Here is a 24,892-nt window from a genome sequence, read left to right on the forward strand (position 1 = left end):
CCAGGCTGCTCACCCAGAATTAATTAAAGGGGGAGGGGAGGGGATGGAGCAGAGGAGGAGGCACTAAGAACTGGGGGAGCAGGAAGAGAGATGTCTAGAGCCCCTCCCACATCCCAGGTGTCTATGCGCCAGAAGACACCTACTCTCTCCAGAGCCTCTCGCCCCCATAGCAAGCCAGACAAGGTGGCACGGACAGAGCCCAGGGCCTCCCCAACCTCTCTACCCCAAGGCCCTCGAACTCCTGGTCCACCTGGATGGCCTGGCACTGGAACTTGCAGCTTCAACTCCAAGAGGCCCACGTGGTTAGGAAGCCTTGGGGTGCCCTCCCCCCACCCAACAGAAGTGCCAAGGAACAGAGGCCCAGAGGGCAGAGGCTTCTGGATTGGGCCAATGACTAGACCGTGGGACCAGTCCGAGGACAGTGTCAAAGAAGGCAGCAGAAACAGCCAGAATGGGAGGCCTCAGTTATGAAGAAGACTGGGTGAGCTCTGCTCTCAGGAGACCTGCCGCCTCTGGGCTTGGACTCTCCCTCGATGTGGCATGAAGCCCATCTCACAAGTCCACACACGCACACACCTCTCCGCCCGCTGCAGGCCAGCCCCCGTGTCCCCACCATGACCTGCTCTGCCACTGCCATGGCACGGCCTGGTCCTCCTCCTTCCACAGCTGTCCTCCCTCTCAGGCCAGTCCTCCCGACCTATGAGCTGCTGCCCGGTCCTCCAGGCCAGAGTCTGCATCCTGCTCTCCCCCCACGAATTTTCCCCTCCGGTCCGGCCCAGTTCCTCTCCCCCTAGGCCCCATCTCTCCAGGGTCTGCGCTCCTCCCACGACCGTGGTCTCCGGGCCCTTTGGCAGCACCTGAGCTCAGCACCTTCTGCTCTCAGCTCTCGAACCAGAATCCTCAAAAGTCAACACTTGCTCCACGTTGTGACTGTCAACACCAGTCTTGGTGGTCTCCCCTCCAACGTACCCTTCACCTTGGGCCCTGGCAACTGCTCTTTTCTTTCATTCTCTGGAGCCTGCTCCTCAGAAAGAGCCAGCTCTGGCATCTCCAACCTGTCTCCCACACAGACCTCGGCACACACACAGAGGCACTTTTTAACAACTCACGGAATCCATGAACGCAGTTCTGGTCCTAGCAGAGCCATCATTTCTGCCCCAGAGGTGGCGGGGGAAGTGATGGTAGTGACTCCTGTTAAGAGCTAGGAGGTCCATGTACGAGAGCTCCCAGGACCAGCTGCTAAGCAAGTGCCTCTTCTTGCCCCTTTCCCTGCTTCTGTCCTATCCGGAGAGCACCTCTGTGACAATGATGCGGGCGCGGGACCTAAGTCAGGCTGGAAGGAAGCTACAGTCAGAACTGGGGCCTGATTTGCCTCATCTCTCATCTGCCAGGGCAGCTGGGGGAGGGGGTGGAAGCCGACCACTGGCAGGACTTACTCTCCAGCACACGTTTTTAATACCCAAGTTAAATAAATATTCCAGTCATTTAATAACACTAACACACATCCACCCCACCCCCCCACTGACACCACCCTTAAAAGACCTGCCCTAGGTCCCCACCCTCCCCTCCCTCCCCACACCTAAGGGGTGAGGCAGAGTCACCGGCCGCCTGGCCAGCTAGTCCTACAGGTGCTGGGGTTCAGGAGCACCTCTGCTGGGCTAGAAGAGCCCCCCCACTCTGGGTGAACCCCCGCCACAATCCCAGTCTAGGCCGCTGCCCGGGCCTTCCTGAAAGTTAAGAAGACAGACACCACAGCCAAGTGGAATACAAAAATAGAGCCTCTCTTTTGTTTAAAAAAAACAAAACAAAACAAAACAAAAGAAAACAACAACAAAAAGCCCAACAGCAAACAATTATCAACAGCTAGCACCCGGGGCTCCCCCAGCTCCTCCCCAGCCTTCAGCAGCGCAGACCTCGCCGGAGGTTCTCTGTGCATCGCGCAGGACGAGCCGCTCCGCGCCGGCGGCGGGGAGGGGCCGGCGGCGCCTACCGGGGCTCGGGGGCCCAAGTCCTCTGGCTGCCGCGCAGGCTGCGCGTGAACGGCGGGTAGTTGAGGAACTCGAAGCGCAGGCTCTGCTCCGTGGTGTGGTGGCCTCGGGGCAGCCGCTTCATGAAGTGGACCTCGCGCTGGTGCTGCCGCGTCTTGGAGCCCTTGCGCGGCCGGCCCTTGCGGGTGAAGGCCATGTACCAGCCTTCGTACTTGGCGTTCTGCAGGGCCGTGTAGTTGTTCTCCAGCACGATCTCCGTGAAGACACAATCCTTGCCCTTGCCGTTGCTCTGCAGGTGGGGGGTGGGGAGGGGGCAGACGCGGCGTTACTGGGCTCTGGCCGGAGCTCCCCCCCAGCAGAGGCAGAGGGCAGGCGGCCCCAGACAGCAGGTGGGCACCCCAGCAGATGGCAGGGTGGGCACGAGCTGCAGCCCCACCCCCGCCCGGGCACCCGCTCTCTAATCCCTCACAAGCCGCAGCCCACCCGGCAACTTCCTGTCCTCCTGGGCAGCAGTGACACATGGTTGTCTCCGGAGGGGCTGGGCCCCAGCACAGAGGGGCAGAGAGGGGGCCCAGACCCTGCCTGCCCTGGCCTCCTGCCCACCAGTCTGGCCGAGCTACTGGCACCAGTTTCCCCAGCTGCCCCCCCTCAGCCCCTCAGGACCCCAGGGGCCCCAGGGCAGCCACCCCATGGGGGAGGGGAGACCTGCGGGGAGACTCGGAGCCCCAATCCCCAGAAGCCCAGGAAGCAGGGAACTCGAGGCTGGAGAAGAGCCGTGACTAATGGGGCCATTTCAGAGCTAGGCCGAGGGGCTGGGCCTGCGGCTTACTGAACATTCCAAATGCTGGTACCATGTAATTGGACATAATAGCAAAGCAATTTGGCGATTTGTTAAAAAGATATATGGAATTTACCAACCCCCCCGCCAGCCCCTACCCTAGCCTTCCTTCTTCCTCCTTTGCCTTTATAGCTTTTCATCTCTCAAGCAGTTTCCTTCTCTCTCACCTCCCCCCCCCCAATCATTAGGTAACCCCAAGGTGGCCCTGGGTCTCTCTGCCCACCTTGTTGGGATCTGGCTCTGCCAGCCCAGCTACTCCCCAGGCCCTGGGGGGCCCTCCCTTCCTTCTGGGGCCTCACCTTGGCAATCAGCTTCCCCTTCTTATTCATGCAGATGTAGAGGCCTGTCTCAGCTCCTCGGACTCGAACCCGGCTGCCAAAGGTATCTGTCTCCACAATGAGCTTTGCTGTCAGGGAAGGTGGGGGGATGGTTATTGGAAGCTCCCTGACCCCCCCTGTACCACATCGTCACCCCAGCTGACCCACAGACCTGTCACATCCCCCCAGCAACTGCTCCAAGAGCCGGTACCCAAGATGTGGGCTCCGGGCCCAGCCCAGCTGCCAATATGCTGTGCAACTTTGCGAAAGATCAAGTCTCCTTTCTGGGCCCCAGGCCCCTCACTTGGATTTACATAAGGGGGTGGATAAGATCATGGAGTACAAACGGTTCTGCAGAGAGATCTTGGGGCCATCAAACTGAAAAGACTCTCTTTTAGAACCCGATAGTATTGACTTTTATGTCAAGGCTTCATGACTAGAGCTCCACTCTACTCACAGATCTCGAGGGATCCTTCAAAGTCAAAATATTATGTGTCCATGCCTCACATATCACTACAAACTTCTGGGGGTACAACAGTGACATCAGCTGGGAGGCCAAACATTAAAGCATCTCTCCTGTTTCTGGCCCCTCAGGTTCTAACTCACAGCCTTCACGACCCCCTCACCCCACCCCTGCTCTGCTGAGAAGATGACCGCTCTCCCTACACACACGGCCCATACATAGCCAGCTGCTCTCCCAGAACCTCAGACTCCAGCTGGGAGGATTCTGCTCTTCTCCACGCTTCCCAGTCACCACTGTCCCGAGCCCCAGTGTCCAGAAATCAATGACTCAAATAGTCTTTTCTCTTTCAACCTCCATCACAGCTGGGCTTCTCACCCCAGTGACCAAACACTTACTGCGGGTGAGGAGGGGAGAAAAGCAGGCATGCTTGCCTCTCCGTCTGGAAAGCCCTGAGACAGGGAGCTGAATTCTGTGCCTTCTTCCCCTGCCCCCTCCCCTTAGACAGCCAACTTGCCACAGAAGTCCTGGTCCCTGTCCACTCTTTGTGTAACTCCTCCCTTTGAGGCTGTCCCCAAGAAGGGAATGAGGGCTGACTTAGCTGCTGGGGATAGTACAGAAGAGGCTGGGTCTCCTATCCTCTCTACTGCGGAGCCCAGAATTTTCCCTGCTTGAGAAGGCAGTTCTGGGACTCCCAGAGCTGCCTCCCAGCCTGCCCTAACAAGGCAGCACCTTTTTTGTCCTCAAAACTAAACGGACTAGAGGTCAGTGAGGCAGCCCTCATTGCCCAGCCTGTGACTACCCCACCCCTTCGCATAAGCACAGAGCGGGGACCCAGTGGCCAACTCCCCAGTCTGGCTCCAAGTCAGCCAGGGAAATGCAGCTGTCACCTCCCCTCCCACCCACCTCCTCTTGGACCCAGCCGGTCTGCTCATCCCTCTCCTGATCTGCCTTCCAGAGCAAGGAGTGGCTGCTGTTAAGGGCCAGGAAGGACACTGGCTGGAGAAGGGGCAAGAGGACTCTGGCCAAATGGGGCAGACAGGGATGGAACAATCCCTCGGTTCCTTCCTGGGACCCATAAGGAAGCAACTAGGACCTCTCTGCTATTCTCCCCCAGACTCATACTGTACTGGCTATACACCCTAAGCCTCTCTGCTCTTGGGCCCTCCAGTTCCCACCCCTGCCTGGCAGGCAGGGACCAGGGAACCTGGAAATCTTCCTACATTTGTAAGGACAGAAGTGGGCATGAGACTTCTGATGTCTGGAGATGAGTTCACCCACGGCCAGCTTAGCCTCTTCTTCCGTCCCCCAAACCCAAGGATGCTGGACCATTTGCTCCAGTGGAGCAAACCCAGGAGGAGCTAAGCATTCGTTCCCTTTCCTTGGAAGCTGAGAGGAGAAGCAAGCAGCCAGTTCGGAGGGACAGAGGGACAAAGGGACGGCAGGCTGGCCCTGCCAGCGCAGCGGGGGAGCTCGGCCACCGGGCAGGCCGCCCCCCACCCCCACCACGGAGAGCCCCCACTCCCCTTCCTGGACGGATCTGGGGAGCTGGGGCTGCAAGTTTACAGCGGCTTTCCCGACCGGGCTTTTGGAAAGCTTAACATTTTCAAACCTATTCTTCCACCCCAGTGACAGATTTATCCCGGGAAAATTATGTCTCCTTCTCCAGCTTTGAAGGGAAGTCAGCTACGTCGATGCAGAAAAAATGCAGTGAGACATACTCGATCCCCCAAACTGGCTCGAGAAGAGGAGAAAGTATTCAGGAAATGTTAAAAAAGGTGAAAGTAAGAAGAGTTTTAATCGCTCTGCCAGACGCGGGGGTCTCTCCAGAGATTCATAGAGAACAATCTTGAACCTCTTTTTTAACATTTACAGACTTGCAACTCCTTTCAAACTCCACATCTGAAAAAAGGCTCGTTCTTTTTCTGTTTTATATCATTCTTCATTTTTCTTCTTAGCTCTTAAAATGCCTCACCTTTTTATTACATTTTAATAGAGTCTTCCCCTCTCCTTTCATGCTTGTTTAACTTGGTCATTATTTAAAGGTTTTTAAACTCACAATAATCGCTCTCTAAAAACAACACCAGCCGCCCAGAGGGCTTGCTTTTCTCTTGGTACATCCAGCACTCTAGAAATTGGCCTTGTTTCAAGGCAGGAATATTGAATGTTTTAGAAATCAATCAGTCCTCAGTCTCTCTGACCCGCAGTAGCTCCCTGGACTCACCACCCCACGGACAGCCAGGAGCCCAGCTCTGACCACCACCTGGGTTCCTGGGTCAGTGGAGTGGAGACGGCCCCTTCCCAAGCCTAGTCCCCATGTGCCATTGGCCCTCCTGATCAAAATATTTAAAGGTTCACGGCATACCCCTCCAAGTTGTAAGTTTTGGGGGGGTTTTGCTCCCTTCTCTTTCCCAACTCTCTCCTTTTGTGGGCCCTGGCGACATATCCTCTTTCAAGAGCTTCCCTTAAACCTGAGGCCCCCTCCCGCTGAACCCTCTGCCTCCACCTGCAGCTGGGGAGGGGTGTGTGAATGGGGGAGGTGGAAAGGGAGACTCCTGGATTCATTCATCTGCTGGGCAGGAAAGGGGCACCTGTGGGCCAAGTACTCCCCGAGGTCCCTTCCCTGGCCCTCTTTTCTCCAGCTGACCCCAAGATGCTTTTTTTTTTTTTTTTTTTTTTTTTTTGGCCTTAACTCCTTCCCTTCTGAGCTGGGGAGCCTACAAGCCTCCTGCCGGTGCAGATGGGGCTGGCAGGTCTAGTCACAGCAGGCCAGCCAGGGAAAGGGGGGGTATGTTCTACAAGCTACCTTTACCCTGCCGAGTGCCGGTGGCCTTACCGAAGGGGTCCCCGTCCTCTGCCATGGCGTTGATGCGCTTGTTGGCCAGGACCTGCACGTGCTTCCCGCTGGTGCGGCTGTAGAGCTGGTAGGTCCGGATAAGGCGGCGGCTGAGCTGATCCGTCACCAGGCTCTGCTCCCTCACATGCTGTGTAAAATTAGGTGAGGACTGAACAGTTACCTTTAGGAAATTGAAAAATACACAACACGCCATTATAATGCTACTCTGCCCAGGGGCCCAAGTGGCCCCCATCGCCCTGCACGCCCCTCCACTGCCCCAGGCAGCCGGCAGGGGCTGGGGGATCCCCCCAACATGCCAGCTCAGGCCACGACACCCCACCCAGGAAAATAGGGCAGCCTCAGCCTAACATCGACGAGCCCGGAAAGATCTGGACCTACCTGTTGGGAAACACCCTGGGACTCCCGGCCAGCTCCGCACAGGGAAGCAAGCTCCCTGCCCAGCGCAGCCCCCCTCACCCCGCCCCCCCCCCCACCCCGCCTTCCTAGAAAAGCAGGGCGCTTGTAAGTAGGGAGGCAGCGCTGCCCGACCCCTGACATTTATAAAGACAAATTTACGGAACAAATGTTGAAAGCGCAGAGAGCCTAGGCACCTGATCTTTCGGCCAGACCCGCCACAAGTGTCCCCAGAGAGCCGCGGAAGAGTCCCTGCGGCAGTCACCGGGACTTCTGACAACGAACGCTCCCGGGCCCCAGCTCCCCCCTTACTCGGCAGCCAGGTGTGGCTGGCCCTAGAGTTCCCCCCATCCACCCCAACCTGGCTAGAATGCACCGGAGACGGCGCTGGACTCCGAAACCTTGCGTTCGAGTCTCACTGCACACTAGCTGTGTGACCTGAGGCAGGGCGCTCCCTCTCTGTTCCCTAGCTCCCTCCTCGGGGAAGTTCGGGGCTGGGTTTCTAAGGTTCCTTCCAGCCCTGCAGCGCTGGCCGCAGGCTCGGTCCAAGGGCCCCTGCCCGAACTTGCCAATCGGCGGCCCCCGCCGGCCCGCCCGGGCCCCGCCGCCGCTCAGTGCGCCTTACCTGGGCTTGGAGGCAGAGAACCAGCAAGTGCAACAGCCTGTGGGAGACAAAAGCGGGCGGGAGAGAGAGAGGGCGCGGGGTGAGCGGAGAGGGCGCGGCGGCGCGGGCCGGGCGGGGACGCGGGGGCGGCGGCCGTACTCACAGGCAGCTCAGCGCCGAGCGGGGGCTGCCCATGGCGCGCGGCCCGGGGAGCACCGAGAGCCCCGGCGGGATCACGCCGGCCCGCGGGCGGCCGCGAGGGACGAGCCGAGGGCGGCGGCGGCCGACCAAGGCTGGGGCGCGGGAGGCGGGCGGCGGTCCGGCCGCGGCTCTGCGGGTCCCGTGGAATGTCGAGCTCGCCGCGCCACGCCGTGCCGCGCCGCGCCGAGTCGCTCTGCCGCCGCTGCCGGAGCCGGTGGCCGCTGGCTGCTCAGGAGCCGGAGCGGGCGGGAGGGTAACGGGCCGGCAGGGTGGGTGGGTAGGTGGGAAGGGAGGGGGAGGGGTGAGGGCGGGGGGCGCCGCACCGGGCGCGAGGGGGGAGCGCGGGGCGGGCGGCCGGAGCCCGCAGCCCCCGGCTGGGAGCTGGGGCCCGGACGCAGCCCGGGGCGGGGGCGGGGCGGACCGGGGCGGGGCGGCCGGCGGGTCTGGGATTGGGGGTCTGGGCTAGGGGAGGGGTCTGGGGACCGCGGGAGGGGCGGGGGCGACCGGCGGGGGGCGCCTCCCCCCATCCCGGGCCTGACCCCCTCGCGCGCCCTGGGGGTGTGGACCCGTGGGGATGGGGGACGCCTCGGGCTGGGGTTTCCCGGACCGCGGGGTGCGCCGGGGTGGGAAAGTGCCGGGTCTCCACGGTGAGCCCCGTTGGCTTTACGCCTCAGTCTAGGCGGCAGGTCTCCGAGCCACCTACTGTGTGCTTCGTCCACGTGTGCCCCCTGGAAGTGGCCTCTGACGTGGGAGTGAATGGCTGTGCGCTTGGCTCTCGGGTAGTGCGTGCGTGTGCGACGGCGACCCGACCTCCCCACCAGCTTTCTGCTGAGTAACCCTTCCTGCCGGTTTCTGGTCTCTCCTGTCTCGTCCGGTCTCCAAGAAGACCCTGAGAGCGAGAAGAGTCCCCTCCCCCATTATCACCATCACCCCTGCCTCCGTCCCACATACACTAGCCTGAAGTAGCCACCTATGTGGGAGAGGAGCCCAGAGATCCCTGGAAGGACCCATAGTTGCTGCTGCTCTCCCAGAGCCGCAGGCAGAGGGGGGCAAAAATAACTTCTGTCCCCAGCTTTGCCTGGGGAAGAGACTAAGATCCAGGCCGCCTAGCCTTTCCCTCTCAAGGTCTCATTATTTGTGCACTTAGACATTTACACACCTACTGTGTACTAGACATGGACTGGTGTTTTGTGTCAAATGTGAGGGGCTCGGTGCAGGGACAGGGGAAACCAAAGGAGGTAGGGACTCGTCTAAGCTTCTCCCAGACCCTCATTGCTTCCCCCAAGGGGCTTCTGGAACCCCTGAGCCATGGTGCTTCCTTAGGAGCAGCTTGGGTGGGCAGAGATGCCCTGGGACAGATACTTCTGAGGAGCAGGTGGAACCACTGATGCCCTACGCAGCTGCTGCATCCACCTATGACCTCCCCTGCCCCACTGCCCCCGCCTTATGTCCTTGGGGTTGGACTGGAGGGGTTGGGGTGGTGCCAGGAAGCCATTAGGCCAGAAGCAGTACGCAGCACAGCCAAGTTCTACCTACCTCCCCTTTCTCTGTGCCCCACCTGTCCCTGTGCCCCACCTTTTCCCACTTCCCAGCCATAATAACACTGAGCAATGCATAGATAGGAAAACAGAGTACTTGTCCCAAGACCTCATCCTCCCTCAGAGAAGGAGACTCCTTGAGCCTACGTGTTACCCACCTCCAGGAGTCTGCTCACTCTGCCAGTTCTTGCACACACAGACCTCCATGTGTGTGTGCAAGGATCATGTCTTTTAGACCAGAACTTGCAGCTCATGGCACAGAGCTGGGCAAGGTTGTTCTGCAGTTGGTATTTGATGAATGAATAATGAAGAAACTGGCCGAGCATTTAGACCTCAGCTCATGAGTGGCTTCCCCAGGAAGACTTGCTTTTCTCTCCCCACTACCCGCCCCCCCCCCAACAGATTATAATCACCACTATTTATTGAGCACTTGTATTTGCTAAAGGCTGGACTGGCACTGTCTCCTCTCAACTAAGAGGTGAGCCCATTAGAAGGGAGACAGGTGACAGCCCAAACCAGCCCTTTTCCTTACTATGCTCTTCTGCCTTAGAGCCCTGCAGGCCACTTGCTGAGTGTCTACCTCCCCAGATGCACTGCTTCAAACAGGAGGGATGCTCACCATTTTAACTTCATGCCCTGCACACAGTAGGCCCTTGAAAATGGGGTGTGTGTGTGCGCGTGCGCACACGCATGAATGAACAAGTGAATGGAGAGATGGAGAGCAGAGGGTGGGAAGGGCCTTCTCCCTACCAGGGACCCAGCCCTCTGAAAATAGTCTGATGAGAACAGCATGGAGCAGCACTCAGGCAGGGGTCATGGCAGTCCAGCCCACCCTTAGTGTGCATAGTCTTGGAGCCACAACCAGAGTCACTCTGGGCACCTGCCCTTCTCTGGATAGAGGCCAGAGTATCTGACTCAGGATCCAACTCTGGTTCCGGAGCTCCCAGAAGGTTCTGAAGGCCTTGAGCTGAACTTCAATGATCTTAGCTCACTCTCCTCCCTCCCCCAGAGAAGATGGGCATCCTAGGACCTTAAAGTGGGAGGTCAAGGTTTTAGTACTACACTTTAACCTCTATCAAGGGGCCTCTCTATAGGAAAGAATTCCTTTGCATTTGGACAACTTTCTCCCAAACTAGAACGCTCATCAGTTTGGGAGATTCTTCGCATCTCCCCAAAAGTCTATGGCTTGGGGCAGGGGTGGGAAGGGGAGCAGATGGGGACACCCTCACATTGGGTGCCAGGTACTGCTCCATCAGCCCTTTGAGTGACAGATGCAAATATTCTGCCGGGGCCCCAGCAGGCCGCTCTGTCCCTCCCTCACTCGCTTGCTCGCTTCCCGGCCAGCTCGCTCCTTCCTTTATCTTATCAAAGCCCCGTAATTACAATTGCTATTTTGTTTCCTCGAATCTGCAATCAGAGCTCCTTGGCCCTGATGAGGGAGCGCCTGTCAACCTGATCGCTGAGTGACAGCCGGGCCACCTTTCCTGGCCGCCCCCACACTCCGCAAACACAAACACACACACACACACACACACACACACACACACACACCCTCGCCTCCTGCAAACACAAACACACACTCCTTGCCAACACAAACAGCCCCTCTCCGCAAACACGCCCTCGCGGGGACCCAAACACACACCTTCAGCCTCTTTCCAAACGCATCCCTCGCCCCAGGCCCACCCTGGGCCCCTCAAATCCACACCAGCCGGCGCGGGCTGCCTGGATTGAAGTTTGCTCCTACTCGCGCCTCCTGCGCCCGGCGTTCAAAGCGCCGCGGACTCTCCACCGACTGTTCAAATGCAAATCGCAGAGACTGCGTTAAGCACTTCGGACCCCGCCAGGGAGTCGTCTCCCCTCGCACCCTAAATAACAAGGCTGCCCATCCTCCAGTGGTCTGCAAACCGCGGATGTACGCCTTCATCCCTCGGCGCTCCGAGGCCAAAGTGAATTGGCAGTGCTCCTACTGTGCGCTGAGCTGGCAGAAGGGGCATCGAGGAGAGGCGGGAGCGGGGAGGGAGAAAAAACAACCCCCAACTCTGTCCGCGGGGCGCCCTTTTGGGCCAGGAAACTCCTGGAAGAAGGGGGAAGGTGTGGATTGGGTCCCCACTGCGGGCAGGAGCGTGCTAGGCGCCGGCCTGGGCTGCACGGAGACCCACGCAGGAAACAGTCAAGGCTTACAATGAGCGCTCACTAGCTTCGCAGGGGGTAAATATCGGGACGGGGCCACGCGCAGGGGGTAGAGGGGTTGACTGGGGAGGCTTCCCCCAGAGATGACTTCTCTGCGCTCAGCCGGTCTCCTGAGTCTCCAACCAATCACATGCTGAGGACTCTGGAGGTTATAGGCGAGAGGAGGAAGGGAAGGGCTCTAACAGGACCTCTTCTAGCGAATCAAAGAACGAGTGAAGTCAGCCTCAGTGACTTACTCCTCGCTTTCTGCCTAAACTTAGGCGGCCCAGACCACTCACCTAGCCCCCTGCGAGGCGGCGTGGGGAGCCGCACGGCCACAGGTGGTTTCAACCTCACCCACCAGAGGGCGCCAGCTGCATTCCCCCTCCCTCACGACCACAGAAAGGTGAATGGTCTCGAGCCTGACTTCCCCCACCACGCTACGCTGGTTCCTGATGGAAGCACCTCAGTCGTCCTGGAGAGGAGAAAGGGGTCTACGACCCTGACCACTGCAACCCAGAGAGAAATCATCTTCTTTTATCCTTAACTTGAAGAAAAAGGGAGGTTAGAGCTTGAACCTCAGCTTCTCACCAGGAGGGGTGGGGAAACCTACTCCAAGGATGTGTTGAAGCAGGGATGCTTTTCCGTGTTGTGGGACACTCTCTCCAAAGTTTACCTTACCTGCCCCAATACCAGCCCCTTCGGGTTATCTAGAGATCCCTCCCACTTGTTCACTCATTTGCCCAGCAGCCAGTGTGGGAGGGAGTGGGCCTGGCCCCACCATCCCACCAGGCACTGTACTCTGTCCATCCTCAGCATGTCTGGCCCCAGGCTGTCTCAGGAGTTAACCTTTTGTTTGTTTGTTTGTTTGTTTGTTTGTGGGACATTGAAATACTGCCCCCCTCCCACATCAACACAGCTGCTGAACTGCTGACCTCAGAGTTGGTCACATACACACTAATGCTCACACCAGGTACTTCCCTTTCTCTTCCTGGCATAGCAGCACCCACACCCCAGAACACCTGATTACAGGCACCAGAGATTCCCCACACCAGGCGGTGTGCTGGGGGTCAGGAACCCCTTAGCCCAGGAGGTTGAATCCCAGGGGACCCTCTCTGCCCCCATATGCCAGGCCACCCGGATTCTGGTTTCCCTGTCACCCAATCTGGCCAGTCCCCTCCATCTGGCCCCTGGAATCAGGTTTCTAAGGGCCCAGACCCGCTCAGAGACAGCCTGCAAGACTGGAAGGAGGAGCAAAGACTAGCCTCTGCCTTTCCCCTCACAGGCCCTCTCAGGGCCTGAGCCCCCTCATGGGGCTAGGGATGCACATTCCTTGGACTGCTTAAGCCCCTTTATCTGCCCCCTGCCCATCAGCCTGAGTGCTGACAGAGGCCCAGGCCCCTTGTTTGGATGCTGATAACCTCCTGGGATGGCCCTCCCCCACCTGTAGGGACTGAGAATGGGCTTGGTGTTGGGAGGTCCTCTTTTAGTAAGGCAGTTGGGGCCCAGGCCTTGCCTGGCCCCTGGGGTCCTAGGGATAGCAGGATCCCACATTTCCTCACCCTCCCCAGGCCCAGGGCCACCCTCGGTGCTGCCACAGTGCCACCTGGTGGCCTCTAGGGGAATGTCAACCCAGCAGGTAAAGAAGCCACACAAATGAGTTGCAAAAAAACCTCCACATCACTTTATTACAGCCTTTATCCAAAAATGTAAAAAGTATTAAAAATGTGTAGTCCTGAGCTTCAGATGCTGACCTCCAATCTCACAGGCAAGTGGGGAGAGAGGGTCAGGAGTGAAGTTCAGAGTTCCTCCCACTCCTGGAGAAAAGGGAAGCCCCAGATATGGCATAAGATTAGAGAAACACCAGGGCCCTTATGAAGAATAGGACCACCCTCTCTCCAAGCACCAGCCCAAGACCCCACCCACCCACCCATCCATCCCTCCTCTTCAACGGAGAAGACACATTTAAATTTCTTGAAACTTGTACAGGAACATAGTGCATGGCACACGTAGCAGGCAGCTAGCTGACCTGAGGGAGAGCAAACAAGGGGTCAGCATCAAGGCCGTGTTCACGTGCTCCTCCTGCCCCATCCCAGACCTTGCTGGACACCCCTCTCCCCACTCACCAAGGCTAGGGCCTGCCCCTCTGCTTCTTGGCAGGTAGGATGGGGCACAACTCAGCTTCCTCCTCCTCACTCCCTTCTTCACTCTCTTCTTCCTCAGAAACGTCATTGCTTATAGTAACTGGTGGATACATAAGCAGTAAAAGAGGAGGAGGTTAAAGCCAGACCCCCTTCATGCCACATGCCCTGTGGTGCCAGGGATCCTGATCTCCCAGAGCTTATGGTCTAGGTGGGAAGAACCTCAGATACTAAATGAGAGATGACAAAGAGCCAAAGAAGACCACGTTAGTGCAGGTGGAGAAGCTGAGACAGGTTTCATGCAGGAGGTAGGCTTAAGTAGGACAAAAAGTGGAGGATACATCACACATAGTCTGTATGGAAGCTCCACTAGGAGATAAGGATAGGATGGGGCAGGAGTGTAGAGGGCGGTGGTGGGGAAGAGAAACTCGATGGCAGAACCCACTAGACAAAGGAGAAGACTCTCACCAATCTGGTGCCTCCCAGTGATGCGCACAGGGCCAGAACCTGACTTCAGGCGGAAGGTTACAGGTGGCTGGAGCTGGAAGTCATCCAAACTGAGCTGGAAGAAAGACAAGGATGAAGGCCTGGCCCATCCCATCTTGTGTCCTTGGGTCCTCAATTCCTAACAACCACACTATCACTACCACCACCACCAGCACCGCCACCACCACCTCAACATATGCCTGAGAACTCACCATGGGTTGGCAGGACAACTTGAGATTGGCCACAGGGACTGCAATCTCCTGATGGTCATGATTCCTGGCCACGACTTCTACCACATTACACTCATCTTTGGCCCCCTCGGTGAGGCAGAGCTGGGAAGAGTACACAGAACCCTGGGGTCTCCCCAAGCAAGGATTGACACCACAATCCTTGTGGAGGCATCGACCCTATAATTTGCCCCACCCCAGTGGTCCCTGGATCACTCAGGCAGGAAAGCTGCCCATGTGGGAGTTAGGCAGAGGAGGGAACTCCCAGTAAAGGGATGGGGGGGGGGGGCGGTTGGAGGCCCCCCGAGTTGCCTGCTCAGGTCCAGCGATTCACCACCACCACCTTTCCCCGCCCCTCACCATGGTCAACGCCAGCACATGCTCCGATTCATCCTCTTCCTCTACCTTGAAGGTGAAAGAGCGGGTGTGGCCGGAGAGCTCACAGCCTGGAAGAGGGAACAGTGTGAACGTGCCTGAGTGTGCGTGGGGGGCGTTCCACCAAACCTCTGTCACGTGCAGCCATGGTGTGACCGGCCATTTACGCACCCACTTCTCAGGAACACCAGGGGCGCTCTGTCCTGGGCTCCGCCCGGCACATCTGGGACAGCGGTCGCGCCACCCCCTCCCGCTTGGTCTGCCGCGCACGGGGCCCCCTCCGCCTCAACCCACGTAGTGTACTCATCTGCATTCCTGTTCTGCCCCTGACCGCCCTAACACCACCCTCATCCCCTCCTTTCCTCAATACCGAAGAAAAAACTGTCCATAGTGACCGGAGCCGGGACCCGCAGACCCCCGACCCCCCCGGCCCGGACTCGGCTCTCCTGACTCAGGAACGCTAAAGCGGCGGCGGCGCCGGCGGCCATGCTGCTAGGGCCGTCTGGAAGCTCCGCCCCCCGACACGTATAAAGCGAGGGACTCGCAGCGCGTTCCGGCCCCGCCCATTAAAGGAGCCGCTGGCACTTGAGAGAGGAGGACGAGGCGCGACCGGACCTAGGGCTTTCTCCCCCGGGGGCCGGGGGCCTCTGGTCAAACCTGTGTGTCGGGACTGCATGGAAGGGTCAGAGAAGCATGGATTTCTTAATGTTAATGTCCTTCCGCACTTCCATGACCACGGCTCTCTGAAGGCGGCTCCTGCCTCCATTTTCTCTAGCTCCTCGCACCCTCTGCTGTCTCCACTCCCCCAATCCAGGGCAAGTTTTCGTCAAAGGGAGAATAGATACAAAAACAGAAACCTTTCCAATTCCCCTAGTAAAGGCGAGTTTCAAGGCAGCGTTTTCCTCATAAAAGCAAAGGAAATACGCTACTTGCCTTGCCTTTCCTCCAAGAGAGCCGAGGCTCCTGAAGGAAGACTTTTTGCCCATGGGTTTATTTTCTACTGGAACCATGGAACCACTCGGCCCTCTTTCCAATATGCGGCTATGCTTCCTGCTCTTAACGACCAGAGAAGTTCACTATCTAGAAGGCTTCTCTTTATTGAGCTTAATATGCTGGTTGGAGGCGGGCGCTTGCTAGGAAAGGATGTTTTAGCTTCAATGTGCAGCTAGCGGCTATTTCTGGCAAACGTACTTTGAAGCCTATAATTGCAGCCCAGAACACCCTTCCACCTTAAGAGTAGTATGTCCCATAATTTGGGCAACTCCCCCACCCCCACCTCTCACCTTTTGACCAATCAGGCAAAGTGTGTTCCTTATCCTACTAGATGGGAGGGAACGCATTCAAACTAGGGGCCCTAACTCCCACCCAGGATATAACTGTGGGAGGAGGGTGGCTTGGCCAAGAACTAGTCTTCCTTTTTTACCTTGCCATGAAGAAAATCTGGAAGGAAGTCTTTTACTGGAGACGGGAATAGGAAGGTGCATCCCCCAACGTGAACAGCTACGGAAGATGCTTGTGAGACATGAAAGGCATGAGAAAAGGTACAGAGCAGAAACAGGAAGTAGGTTTACACAGTACACCACCACACACATTCACTTCAAGTTTTATTTTGCCTCTTGCATGGTCTTCAGATAGTTTTACAGTTCGTTTTCTACAGGAACTGAGCTGTGATCTGAACAATCAATGAAATGTCATTCCAACCTTAATAAATATTCATAACCATAGAAGAGAGCATAGCACTTTACCATCCTAGAATGATGAAGGTACAGGCCTGGACATCTGTTTCATGGTTAGCATCTGTGACCAGACCAGCCAAAATGATTATTATAAGCCAAGATAAAACCACAAGCAAGCTTGCTAAAAATCCTGATTCCATAGATTGACACTGAAATCCTCCAAATAAATGCTAGAATTGTCCACTAGAGTACAAAATGTACTTAAAGAGAAAACCAAGTGACCTTAAACTGTTTTATACAGCATCTTGTAGAGCTCTTCCCTTCCCCTTAGCCTTCTTAGGTCTTCTATCAGTTAAAGGTTTCTACCCTGAAAATAAAGAGGCCTCCTTCCTCCTCTCCATTCATCTTACCAACTCAGTGCCCACTCACAGGCCCTGGTTCAAAGTCACTAGGTACCACTAGGCACAATGCTTTAAGATTCAAAGCCCAAACTGATGGAATTTCTTCCTGAAGGAAGATGCCTTTTCCTTGCCCCTCCCACCTCAGCTCAAAGTAAAACAGCTGATAACAAAACTGCAGGGAAGCAAGATAACAAAATACTGTTAGGAATCCATGATGAAAAAAATGAATCCTGCAGAGATTACCTGTTAACCTCATGCTCAGAACCCCTAAAAACACCAAATCTAAATTAAAATACATGAAGCTTTCAGAATCTGGTTAAAGGAAAAAGAAAAGGGTAACCTTAAGTCATTGGTTAAAGTGTGCTCATTTTTTTAAAAAAATTAGATACAAACATGCAATTAAAGACTCTGATTGAATAAAACCAGTTGTAACAGATCTTGAAATTAAAGGACAACTGATCTCCGGGCAAATGGGACCAGTAAGTCCCTGAACCCTACTTGATGTCAAAACTAACATTTCACATGCTGACCTGCATTGAGGTTAATTTCCAGAAGTGACTGCACTTTGCAAGACTGAGTCCCATGAAATTAGACTCTCATACCCAAAGTGGTCATGGCCTAGCCCTAGGTGGGAGGCACTTTAAAAACAATAAAACTTCTTTAAAAAAAAAAAAAAAGCCAAAGTAAAGAAAATCCATCTTCCACTGATTTACATTATTCAAAGTGCCATCCTGAACCACACACCCTTTCATTTTCAAAAGGAAAAAAATTACAAAAACAGTGAACACAAAGGATACTCAGGTTACAGCTAGTTTATATACAAAAAAATTTACAAGTCTGCCATTTTTAGGCTTTTGCCACAAACAAATGCACATTTGTCCCTACAAAGCACAACATGCCTGAACCAATGGTCACTACAAGAGACAACTGGCCATGGCTTTACAAAGAGCAGAAAAACTGCCCCAAATTAAAATCATTTACTCAGCTTAAACTATGCCACAACCATCCCACTTGGAATCTCTACCCTGAAGCCTCTGAAACCCACTAAATCTTTCTCATCTCTGCCATATCTCCAAAGAATGAAAGACATTTTTCTTCCAATAAATCAAGGAGGATGACAAATGATTCTAATTACTCTTAGGTGAGAAATGCAACCACGCTGGATGCAGAACACAGTGCTGACTACATTTATTGAAGACCCCCTCCCTATAAGCCCATGTAAGAGGTCTTGGCACCTAACACAAGCCCCACAAAGGAGGCCCACATCTGTTTCAGACAGGATTTGCATCAATACAACCTTCCAACCAGTGAGTAATCTCAAAGTGTGATGGGTGAGTTTTACATAGTCTTCGTTTCCAATCCAAATTGGCTGATTAATTTTGCCATTCCAGAGGCTGAACTGTATGAAGACCCCAACCACCACCGACCAAGTGAAGTTCAGAGACTTTCGGACAGTTCATAGTGCCAACAAATTTCACAGGCTCCGACCAAGTATAACCACATCCTTTGGAAATCCTTCCATTTTTGCAATTTCAAAACAGCCTAACTTGCTGTAAAATTCCAGAATTCTTTTATCATCTGGTCTCACTTCACAGAAAGCCCCCCGGGAGCCTAGAAATAAAACAAATATTCAAAATGTAAATGTCAACTGGAATTATGGATAGGAGTTGTCATGAATCTTTAATATATTTCAAATAGGTGACAGTAGGAGCTTATCTATACCAGTCCCTAAATTTCATACCACAATTTTTAAAATTCTTATGAATATTCAATGAATATTAGTATTCATCAATACTGAATACTGCAGCGGCAACTATATTAAATGACGGATATGTTAACTAGCTTGAATGTGGTAATTACAATTATTTCAAATCATCAAACTGTACACCTTAAATATATACAGTTCTTAATTCTCAAAAATACCTCCATTAAAAAAACTCAGTGAAGCCATTTGCAACTACGTGGATGGAACTGGAGGGTATTATGCTAAGTGAAATTAGCCAGTCAGAGAAAGACAAAAATCATATGACTTCACTCATATAAGGACTTTAAGAGACAAAACAGATGAACATAAGGGAAGGGAAACAAAAATAATATAAAAACAGGGAGGGGGACAAAACAAAAGAGACTCATAAATATGGAGAACAAACTTCGGGATACTGGAGGTGTTGTGGGAGGGGGGATGGGCTAAATGGGTATCTACTCCTGAAATCATTGTTTCATTATATGCTACCTAATTTGGATGTAAATTTTAAAAAATAAAAAAATTAAATTAAAAAATAAATAAAAATAATTATTATAATAAATAATAAAATAATAAAAATAAAAATAAAATATTACTGGCAAATAAAAAAAAATTCAGTGAAACTCTTCCCCAGAAAATCTTTTGGGGAAGAGGATGTAAGAAACCTCAATGCAAAAAATACCTCTGTTTAATGTTTTAATACAAAGTACCTTTGAAGAGCCCACAGGGCAAAGGCCATTCCAGTTTATGTCACAAGCCAATATAACCAGAATATGTTGTACATTCTAAGACATACCTCCTATACCTGCATGATTCAGTTCTAAGCACAACACTAAGAATTATACTATCTTCAAAGAGTTGTTTAAATTATTCCACAAGAGGAATACCACTGACTCAAATGATACAAAGATGTAACAGTTAAGTGCACTCCCAAGTAACAACAACCCTCTAAAGAGGTCTCAAACAAGCTGCTCATTTTTGTACCGTACAAGGGCTAAAAATAGTTTTTTACATTTTTTAAAGGCTGTGTAAAAAAAAAAAAAGTATGTAGGAGCAACTGGTTGGCTCACTACGTACAGCATGCGACTCTTGATCTTAGGGTCATTAGTTTAAGCCCCACAATGGGCATAGAGCTTACCCTAAAAAAATTAGGAGCACCTGGGTGACTCAGTCGGTTGAGCATCTGGCTCTTGATCTGAGCTCAGGTCATGATCTGTTTCGGAGTTCAAGCCCTGAGTCAAGCTCTGTGCTGACAACACGGATACTGCTTTGGATTCTCTCTCCCTCTCTCTCTGCCCCACCCCCATGCTTGCACTCTCCCTCTAAATAAATAAACATTAAAAAAATTAATGTATGGTGGGGGGCACTGGGTGGCTCAGTCAGCTGAGTGTGTCTGACTTCGGCTCAGGTCACGATCTCACAGTTCGTGGGTTTGAGCCCCGCATGGGGGTCTGTGCTGATACCTCAGAGCCTGGAGCCTGCTTTGGATTCTGTGTCTCACCCCCCCCCCCCCCCACCGCTCCTCCCCTACTCACACTCTCTCTAAAAATTTTTTTCAAAAAAAATTAATGTATGGGACTTAATTTAAAAAAGAATATGTAATTAAAATCTGTATGTGGCCACTGGAGTGTATTTATTACCTAGACATTTACAGAAAAAATTTTCATACCACGAATATAAAGCAAAATTATTTCTGTAGGCTGAGTTTAGACAACACTCAAAACAATTTGTCAACTTGGGGCACCTGTGTGGCTTAGTCGGTAAAGCGTCCAACTCTATTTCAGCTCAGGTGATAATCTCAGTTTTTGACATACAGCCCCAGGTTGGTCTCCACACTGAGAGTACAGAGCCTGCTTGGGATCCTCTCTCCCTCTCTCTACCCCTAACCCGCTCTCACTTGTATGCTCTCTCAAAATAAACTTTTAAAAAAAGGCAACTCTGCATTCTTTTTTTTTTTTTTTTTTTTTAAAGTAGGCTTCATACCCAGTGCGGAGCCCAGCACTGGGCTTGAATTCACAATCCTAGGATCAAGACCTGAGCTGAGATCAAGAGTTGGACGCTTAACTGACAGAGCCACCCAGGAGCCCATCAACTGTGTATTCCTAAATGAAGCTTCTTTTGAGGGTTCATTTAATTTCCAATTATCACAGTGAGTCTCCTGGCAAAATAAATTTAAGCTCATGTATTCACTTCTCATTTAAATGGGGCTCAAAATAAGCATTCATAGTATAAAAGATCAACATTTTCCAATGATTAATATACATGCAATTCTTATACCACTAATTATTCAGAAGCCAAACCATACATGGCGAGGAAGGGAATGCGAGTTCAGTGTAATTCATTTCTTTCTGTCCTGTCTCCACCTAGCCCAAACACCAGCAACTACACGAATATGTACTCACCATTAGCCTTCAGTGAAGAGAGGAGGCAAGCCATCATGCTTTTGGCTACACTCGGGTCAGTTACTTTTTTATGAATATCCATCTTTATCAGAGAAGGGAAGTTGGCAAGGAAAGTTTCTGGCAACACTTCCTGCTCTTCATGGAAACTCAACATTATTTTCTGTAAAAATTTGAAAGAATCTCTTGATTTTCAGTAACTCATTATACATCTATATCCCAACTACAGAAACCAGCAATAGGAAAAGGAAAGCAACATTCAGTAACTCTTCCAGTCATTATGTACTTATCACATAAAGAATTAATTAGCTTATAATTCTAGCCGAAGCATTTTCACTTTTAAAACCATTTGTCTGGGGGCGCCTGGGTGGCGCAGTCGGTTAAGCGTCCGACTTCAGCCAGGTCACGATCTCGCGGTCTGTGAGTTCGAGCCCCGCGTCAGGCTCTGGGCTGATGGCTCAGAGCCTGGAGCCTGTTTCTGAGTCTGTGTCTCCCTCTCTCTCTGCCCCTCCCCCGTTCATGCTCTGTCTCTCTCTGTCCCAAAAATAAATAAATGTTGGAAAAAAAAAAAAAATTTTAAAACCATTTGTCTGAATGTAATGTGGTATTCTGAATTCGATCCTGGAACAGAAAAGGACATTAATGGAAAAACAAGTGAATAAAGTGTGGAGTTTATAGTACTGCGGCAAAGCTGGTTTCTTAAGACTTGGACAAATGTAAAAAATGGGTGAGGGGTAATAGAGGAATTTTGTATTATCTTTGTTAAATCTAAAAATATTCAAAATTTAAAAAAAAATTTAAGTTTGTATTGCTTACACAAAAATGTGAATGTAAAAGAGGTTACAGTAGACCCACTGGTCATTCTTTGTATGTTCCTATGCTGAAAACTGTAATTGTCAAATATAAAACAGTAATGCATCAACAGCTCAATCACCAGCACACTGTAGTTAATATCTATGTAATTACAAGTAAGTGAGGCTACTCCACATCAGCCTCTTATTACACAGCCATCTGGCTAGAGGAGAAGGTAAAAAATAGGAATAAACTCTAGAGAGAATATAAGTAAACTGGTATGGGAAAGAGAAGAATTTCAGAAAAGGCTAAAAGGAACAACATGGAAGAAAAAAGCCATGTCACAAATGGAAGAGTCCAAATATATCTCTACAAGTATTTATTGGGCATAAACATTATCAAGAAGGAACTGTTTTTTTAAATGCATATGCTAAAATAAAATGCATATGCTGATGCATAGATCAAAATAATCATAAATTATATACGAAAAATTCACTGAAGTTGGGACAGGGCAGACATATGACAAGAAGTACTCCTATCTGCAAATAGACTCTCAGGGCAGCTCACCTCTATTTTTTTTTTTTTTTATTACAATGAGAAATACATTACTGAGAAGGCAAGTGAGCCCCCTACAACCAAGCAAATGAAAGATTTTAATTAACTTGCCCTGAGTACCCAAAGAAGAGACCATTTAAGTTTGGGTACTTCACAACAGGGTAGGAAAAAAAAAAAAGGTTCTTTAGTTGTCTATATTCTGTTTTTACTTAAGAAGTATTATAACAATGTTTCCAAATAAAAAAAAAAAAACTCCTAATGCTGAGGAAACAACGGAATATGTCACACTTAAGAATGGTGCCTGGGTAGCTCAGTTGGTTAAACGTCCAACTTTGGCCACGGCTCGTGAGTTCAAGTCCTGCACTGGGCTTTGTGCTGACAGCTCAGAGCCTGGAGCCTGCTTCAGATTCTGTGTCTCCCTCTCTCTCTGTCCCTCCCCTGCTCACACTCACTCTCTCTTTCAAAAATAAACATCAAAAAAAAAAAAAAAAAGAATAACTAATAAAAGGGGTGCGCCTGGGTGGCATAGTCAGTTAAGCATTTGACTCGATCTCGGCTCAGGTCACGATCTCACAGTTCGGGAGTTCGAGCCTCACACAGGGCTCTGCGGATAGCACAGAACCTGCTTGGGATTCTGTCTCTCCTTCCCTCTGCCCCGCTCCCACTTGTGCTGTCTCTCAAAATAAATAAAACTGAAAAATTAAAAAAAAAAAAAAAAGTAAGAATTCTTTTCTGTAGAGAATTTAGAAAGCAATGACATTTTTTTGACAGCATGAGAGAGCACGCACATACAAAACTGGAGGAGGAACAGAGGGATAGAGAGAATCTTAAGCAGGCTCCATACTCAGTGTGGACCCTGACAAGGGGCTGGATCCCACAACTTTGGGACCATGACCTGAGCTGAAATCAAGAGCTGGACACTCAACTGACTGAGCCACCCAAGCGCCTATTGAAAGTACTGAAATTTTAAGATATCTCTGCTTACTTTACCTTAGTAAGTACTTTAAAACTACTGTAGTATAATTCTAAACCTGCTATTACCTCAGCCTCGGAGAGTTCTTTGTCACCATTTGGCTTGGTATACTTCTCCTGCATGAAGGGGATCCAGGAAATTTTACATTTTTTAATGAAGGGGGTCACATCTACAGTGCCCAAGGCATAACCACATATGCCATCTTCGTCTTCTAGGACAAAACAGTAATCCAGGCTAAGGGAAAGCAGCCCTCCTACTAACCTGCTCAGAAGAAAAGAGGGTAGAATGAGTTTTTAACCCCAAATTTTAGACTTCAGTGACGTTAAGGCCTTAACGTACTTGAATGGCAACCTACAGAAACTACATTCGGTGTAAGAAAAAAAACAAAAAATACACACATGTAAATATTCACATTTAATTGTAACTAAAGTGGAATTTCTAGAAAACTTTATTTCTAGTCATCACCTCCCCTTAACCTGATGAACGTGGCTATGAAATGTTATTCCCAAATCCAACAAATCCAAACACTTCATCACATACTTGTCTCCAATAAGGTCAGGCTGACTTTGAAAAGGTAAACCCACTCCATCGTCATACATTTCTCTGCAAATCTTGTACACGGAAGCCTGAAAATATAATCTAGTTAAGCAACACATCAAGACAAATCGCAACAGAAATTAACAATAGGGCTCAGTGAGTCAGACTGGACTTCAGTAACAAAATGCCTGGCCTGTCATAAATATCCCCTCTGCTTTAATATTTATTCATTGAATCATACTTGTAAAATCAGTAGAAAACAGCATGGTATAGTAAACACTGAGAATTGTTTCAAAGGAGATGGTTTTAGGCAGTTAAGAAGTAGATTCAAAATGCTGCAAACTATGCTGCTGAGCCTCTCAGTTTTGTATACATCCAAAAATTTTTAAACGTGTTAATGGTCTTTAAACAGGCTTCCTGTTTCCTGTAGCTGACTGTCAACAGCCGGTAGATACTTCACAACTGGGAATTATAAAATACTAATATATTAGAGAAAATCAGCCAAGGACCATACCACTTGGACACACCCTAATACCTTTCAGCTGATTTTCATAAAGGAGGACTTACTTAAGGGACTTAGCTCAAAATGTTTATGAGTCTAACCTCCTTATTAGATTCTCCCTTAAACATTAACCCTCACGTGTTCAATGTTTCAGTTAACTTTCTCCACCTAAAGTTCCTATTTGAAAGTACCGAACAGATTCTCTTAACAAGGGAGTTCAAAGGAAACTTGTGAGCACCATAACCATATACCAAGTTGGTAGGTAGACAATTACCTCATCTTTAGGAAAATATGGTCTGATAGTATAAACTTTGGAGGTAGGAGTCAGTGGGGGTGGTTGAAAAAAGAGATCATTTGCCCCATCAATTGGCAGCAAACGCTGTGGGAAGAAACAAAAGGAGATGGATTAGTGTTGGGAAGAGATCCATTTCTTTAAATGGGTGTGCACTGCAGATTACCAACTTAACATTAACTGGCTACTGCAGGCAGACCTAAAGAAGAGGGGTGTACTATGCTTTACTAAAACAAACACCTCTTTGCTGGGGAAAGGGGGTGCTTCTGAATAGAAATTACCCAAACGGAGTTACATAGCTTTAGTGGCATATTAATGGGGATTTAAACTTATAGTAAAAAAATAAATAAAAAATAAAAAATCTATTCCAGTATCACAAATCTACTTTTTTAAAACCAATCTCATATAGACCATCTCTGTACTAAAA

At 51.1% G+C, this 24,892-nt stretch overlaps 3 protein-coding genes and 1 long non-coding RNA gene across 5 annotated transcripts in view; 1 reads left to right on the forward strand and 3 right to left on the reverse strand.

Annotated features, from left to right (window-relative positions):
* Positions 1-1,760: 1,760 nt before the first annotated feature.
* FGF8 (fibroblast growth factor 8) lies at positions 1,761-7,699 on the reverse strand. 2 transcript variants are annotated; one of them, XM_023240313.2, is made up of 5 exons: positions 7,621-7,699; positions 7,479-7,515; positions 6,440-6,587; positions 3,126-3,232; positions 1,761-2,277 (listed from the first exon to the last, which is right to left on the reverse strand). In XM_023240313.2, exons 1-5 carry the CDS (start codon positions 7,650-7,652, stop codon positions 1,987-1,989), a joined length of 615 nt encoding a protein of 204 aa, XP_023096081.1. In that variant the 5' UTR covers positions 7,653-7,699; the 3' UTR covers positions 1,761-1,986. The 2 variants fall into 2 exon arrangements, with proteins under 2 accessions (XP_023096081.1, XP_023096080.1); XM_023240312.2 differs by having other exon boundaries at positions 6,440-6,620; positions 7,621-7,688.
* On the forward strand, positions 2,242-5,219 carry LOC111556956. Its single transcript, XR_006587258.1, has 3 exons — positions 2,242-2,377; positions 3,160-3,207; positions 3,738-5,219. It is a non-coding gene; the product is annotated as an uncharacterized LOC111556956 (long non-coding RNA).
* A 5,327-nt stretch (positions 7,700-13,026) lies between the features above and the next one.
* Positions 13,027-15,126, reverse strand: NPM3 (nucleophosmin/nucleoplasmin 3). Its single transcript, XM_003994343.5, has 6 exons — positions 14,965-15,126; positions 14,580-14,665; positions 14,205-14,324; positions 13,975-14,068; positions 13,492-13,609; positions 13,027-13,394 (listed from the first exon to the last, which is right to left on the reverse strand). Exons 1-5 carry the CDS (start codon positions 15,080-15,082, stop codon positions 13,497-13,499), a joined length of 531 nt encoding a protein of 176 aa, XP_003994392.2. The 5' UTR covers positions 15,083-15,126; the 3' UTR covers positions 13,027-13,394; positions 13,492-13,496.
* A 1,059-nt stretch (positions 15,127-16,185) lies between these two features.
* Positions 16,186-24,892, reverse strand: part of OGA (O-GlcNAcase) — a 29,623-nt gene continuing 20,916 nt past the window's right edge. Inside the window, exons 12-16 of the mRNA XM_003994344.6 lie at positions 24,448-24,552; positions 23,675-23,760; positions 23,203-23,395; positions 20,818-20,977; positions 16,186-18,282 (exon numbers count right to left, since the gene is read on the reverse strand). Coding sequence (XP_003994393.3) covers positions 18,146-18,282; positions 20,818-20,977; positions 23,203-23,395; positions 23,675-23,760; positions 24,448-24,552 — 681 coding nt within the window. The 3' untranslated portion in view covers positions 16,186-18,145. The remainder of the gene's footprint in view (positions 18,283-20,817; positions 20,978-23,202; positions 23,396-23,674; positions 23,761-24,447; positions 24,553-24,892) is intronic.

This window comes from Felis catus, chromosome D2 (assembly GCF_018350175.1).
Source record: "Felis catus isolate Fca126 chromosome D2, F.catus_Fca126_mat1.0, whole genome shotgun sequence".
Classification (NCBI taxonomy): Eukaryota; Metazoa; Chordata; class Mammalia; order Carnivora; family Felidae; genus Felis; species Felis catus.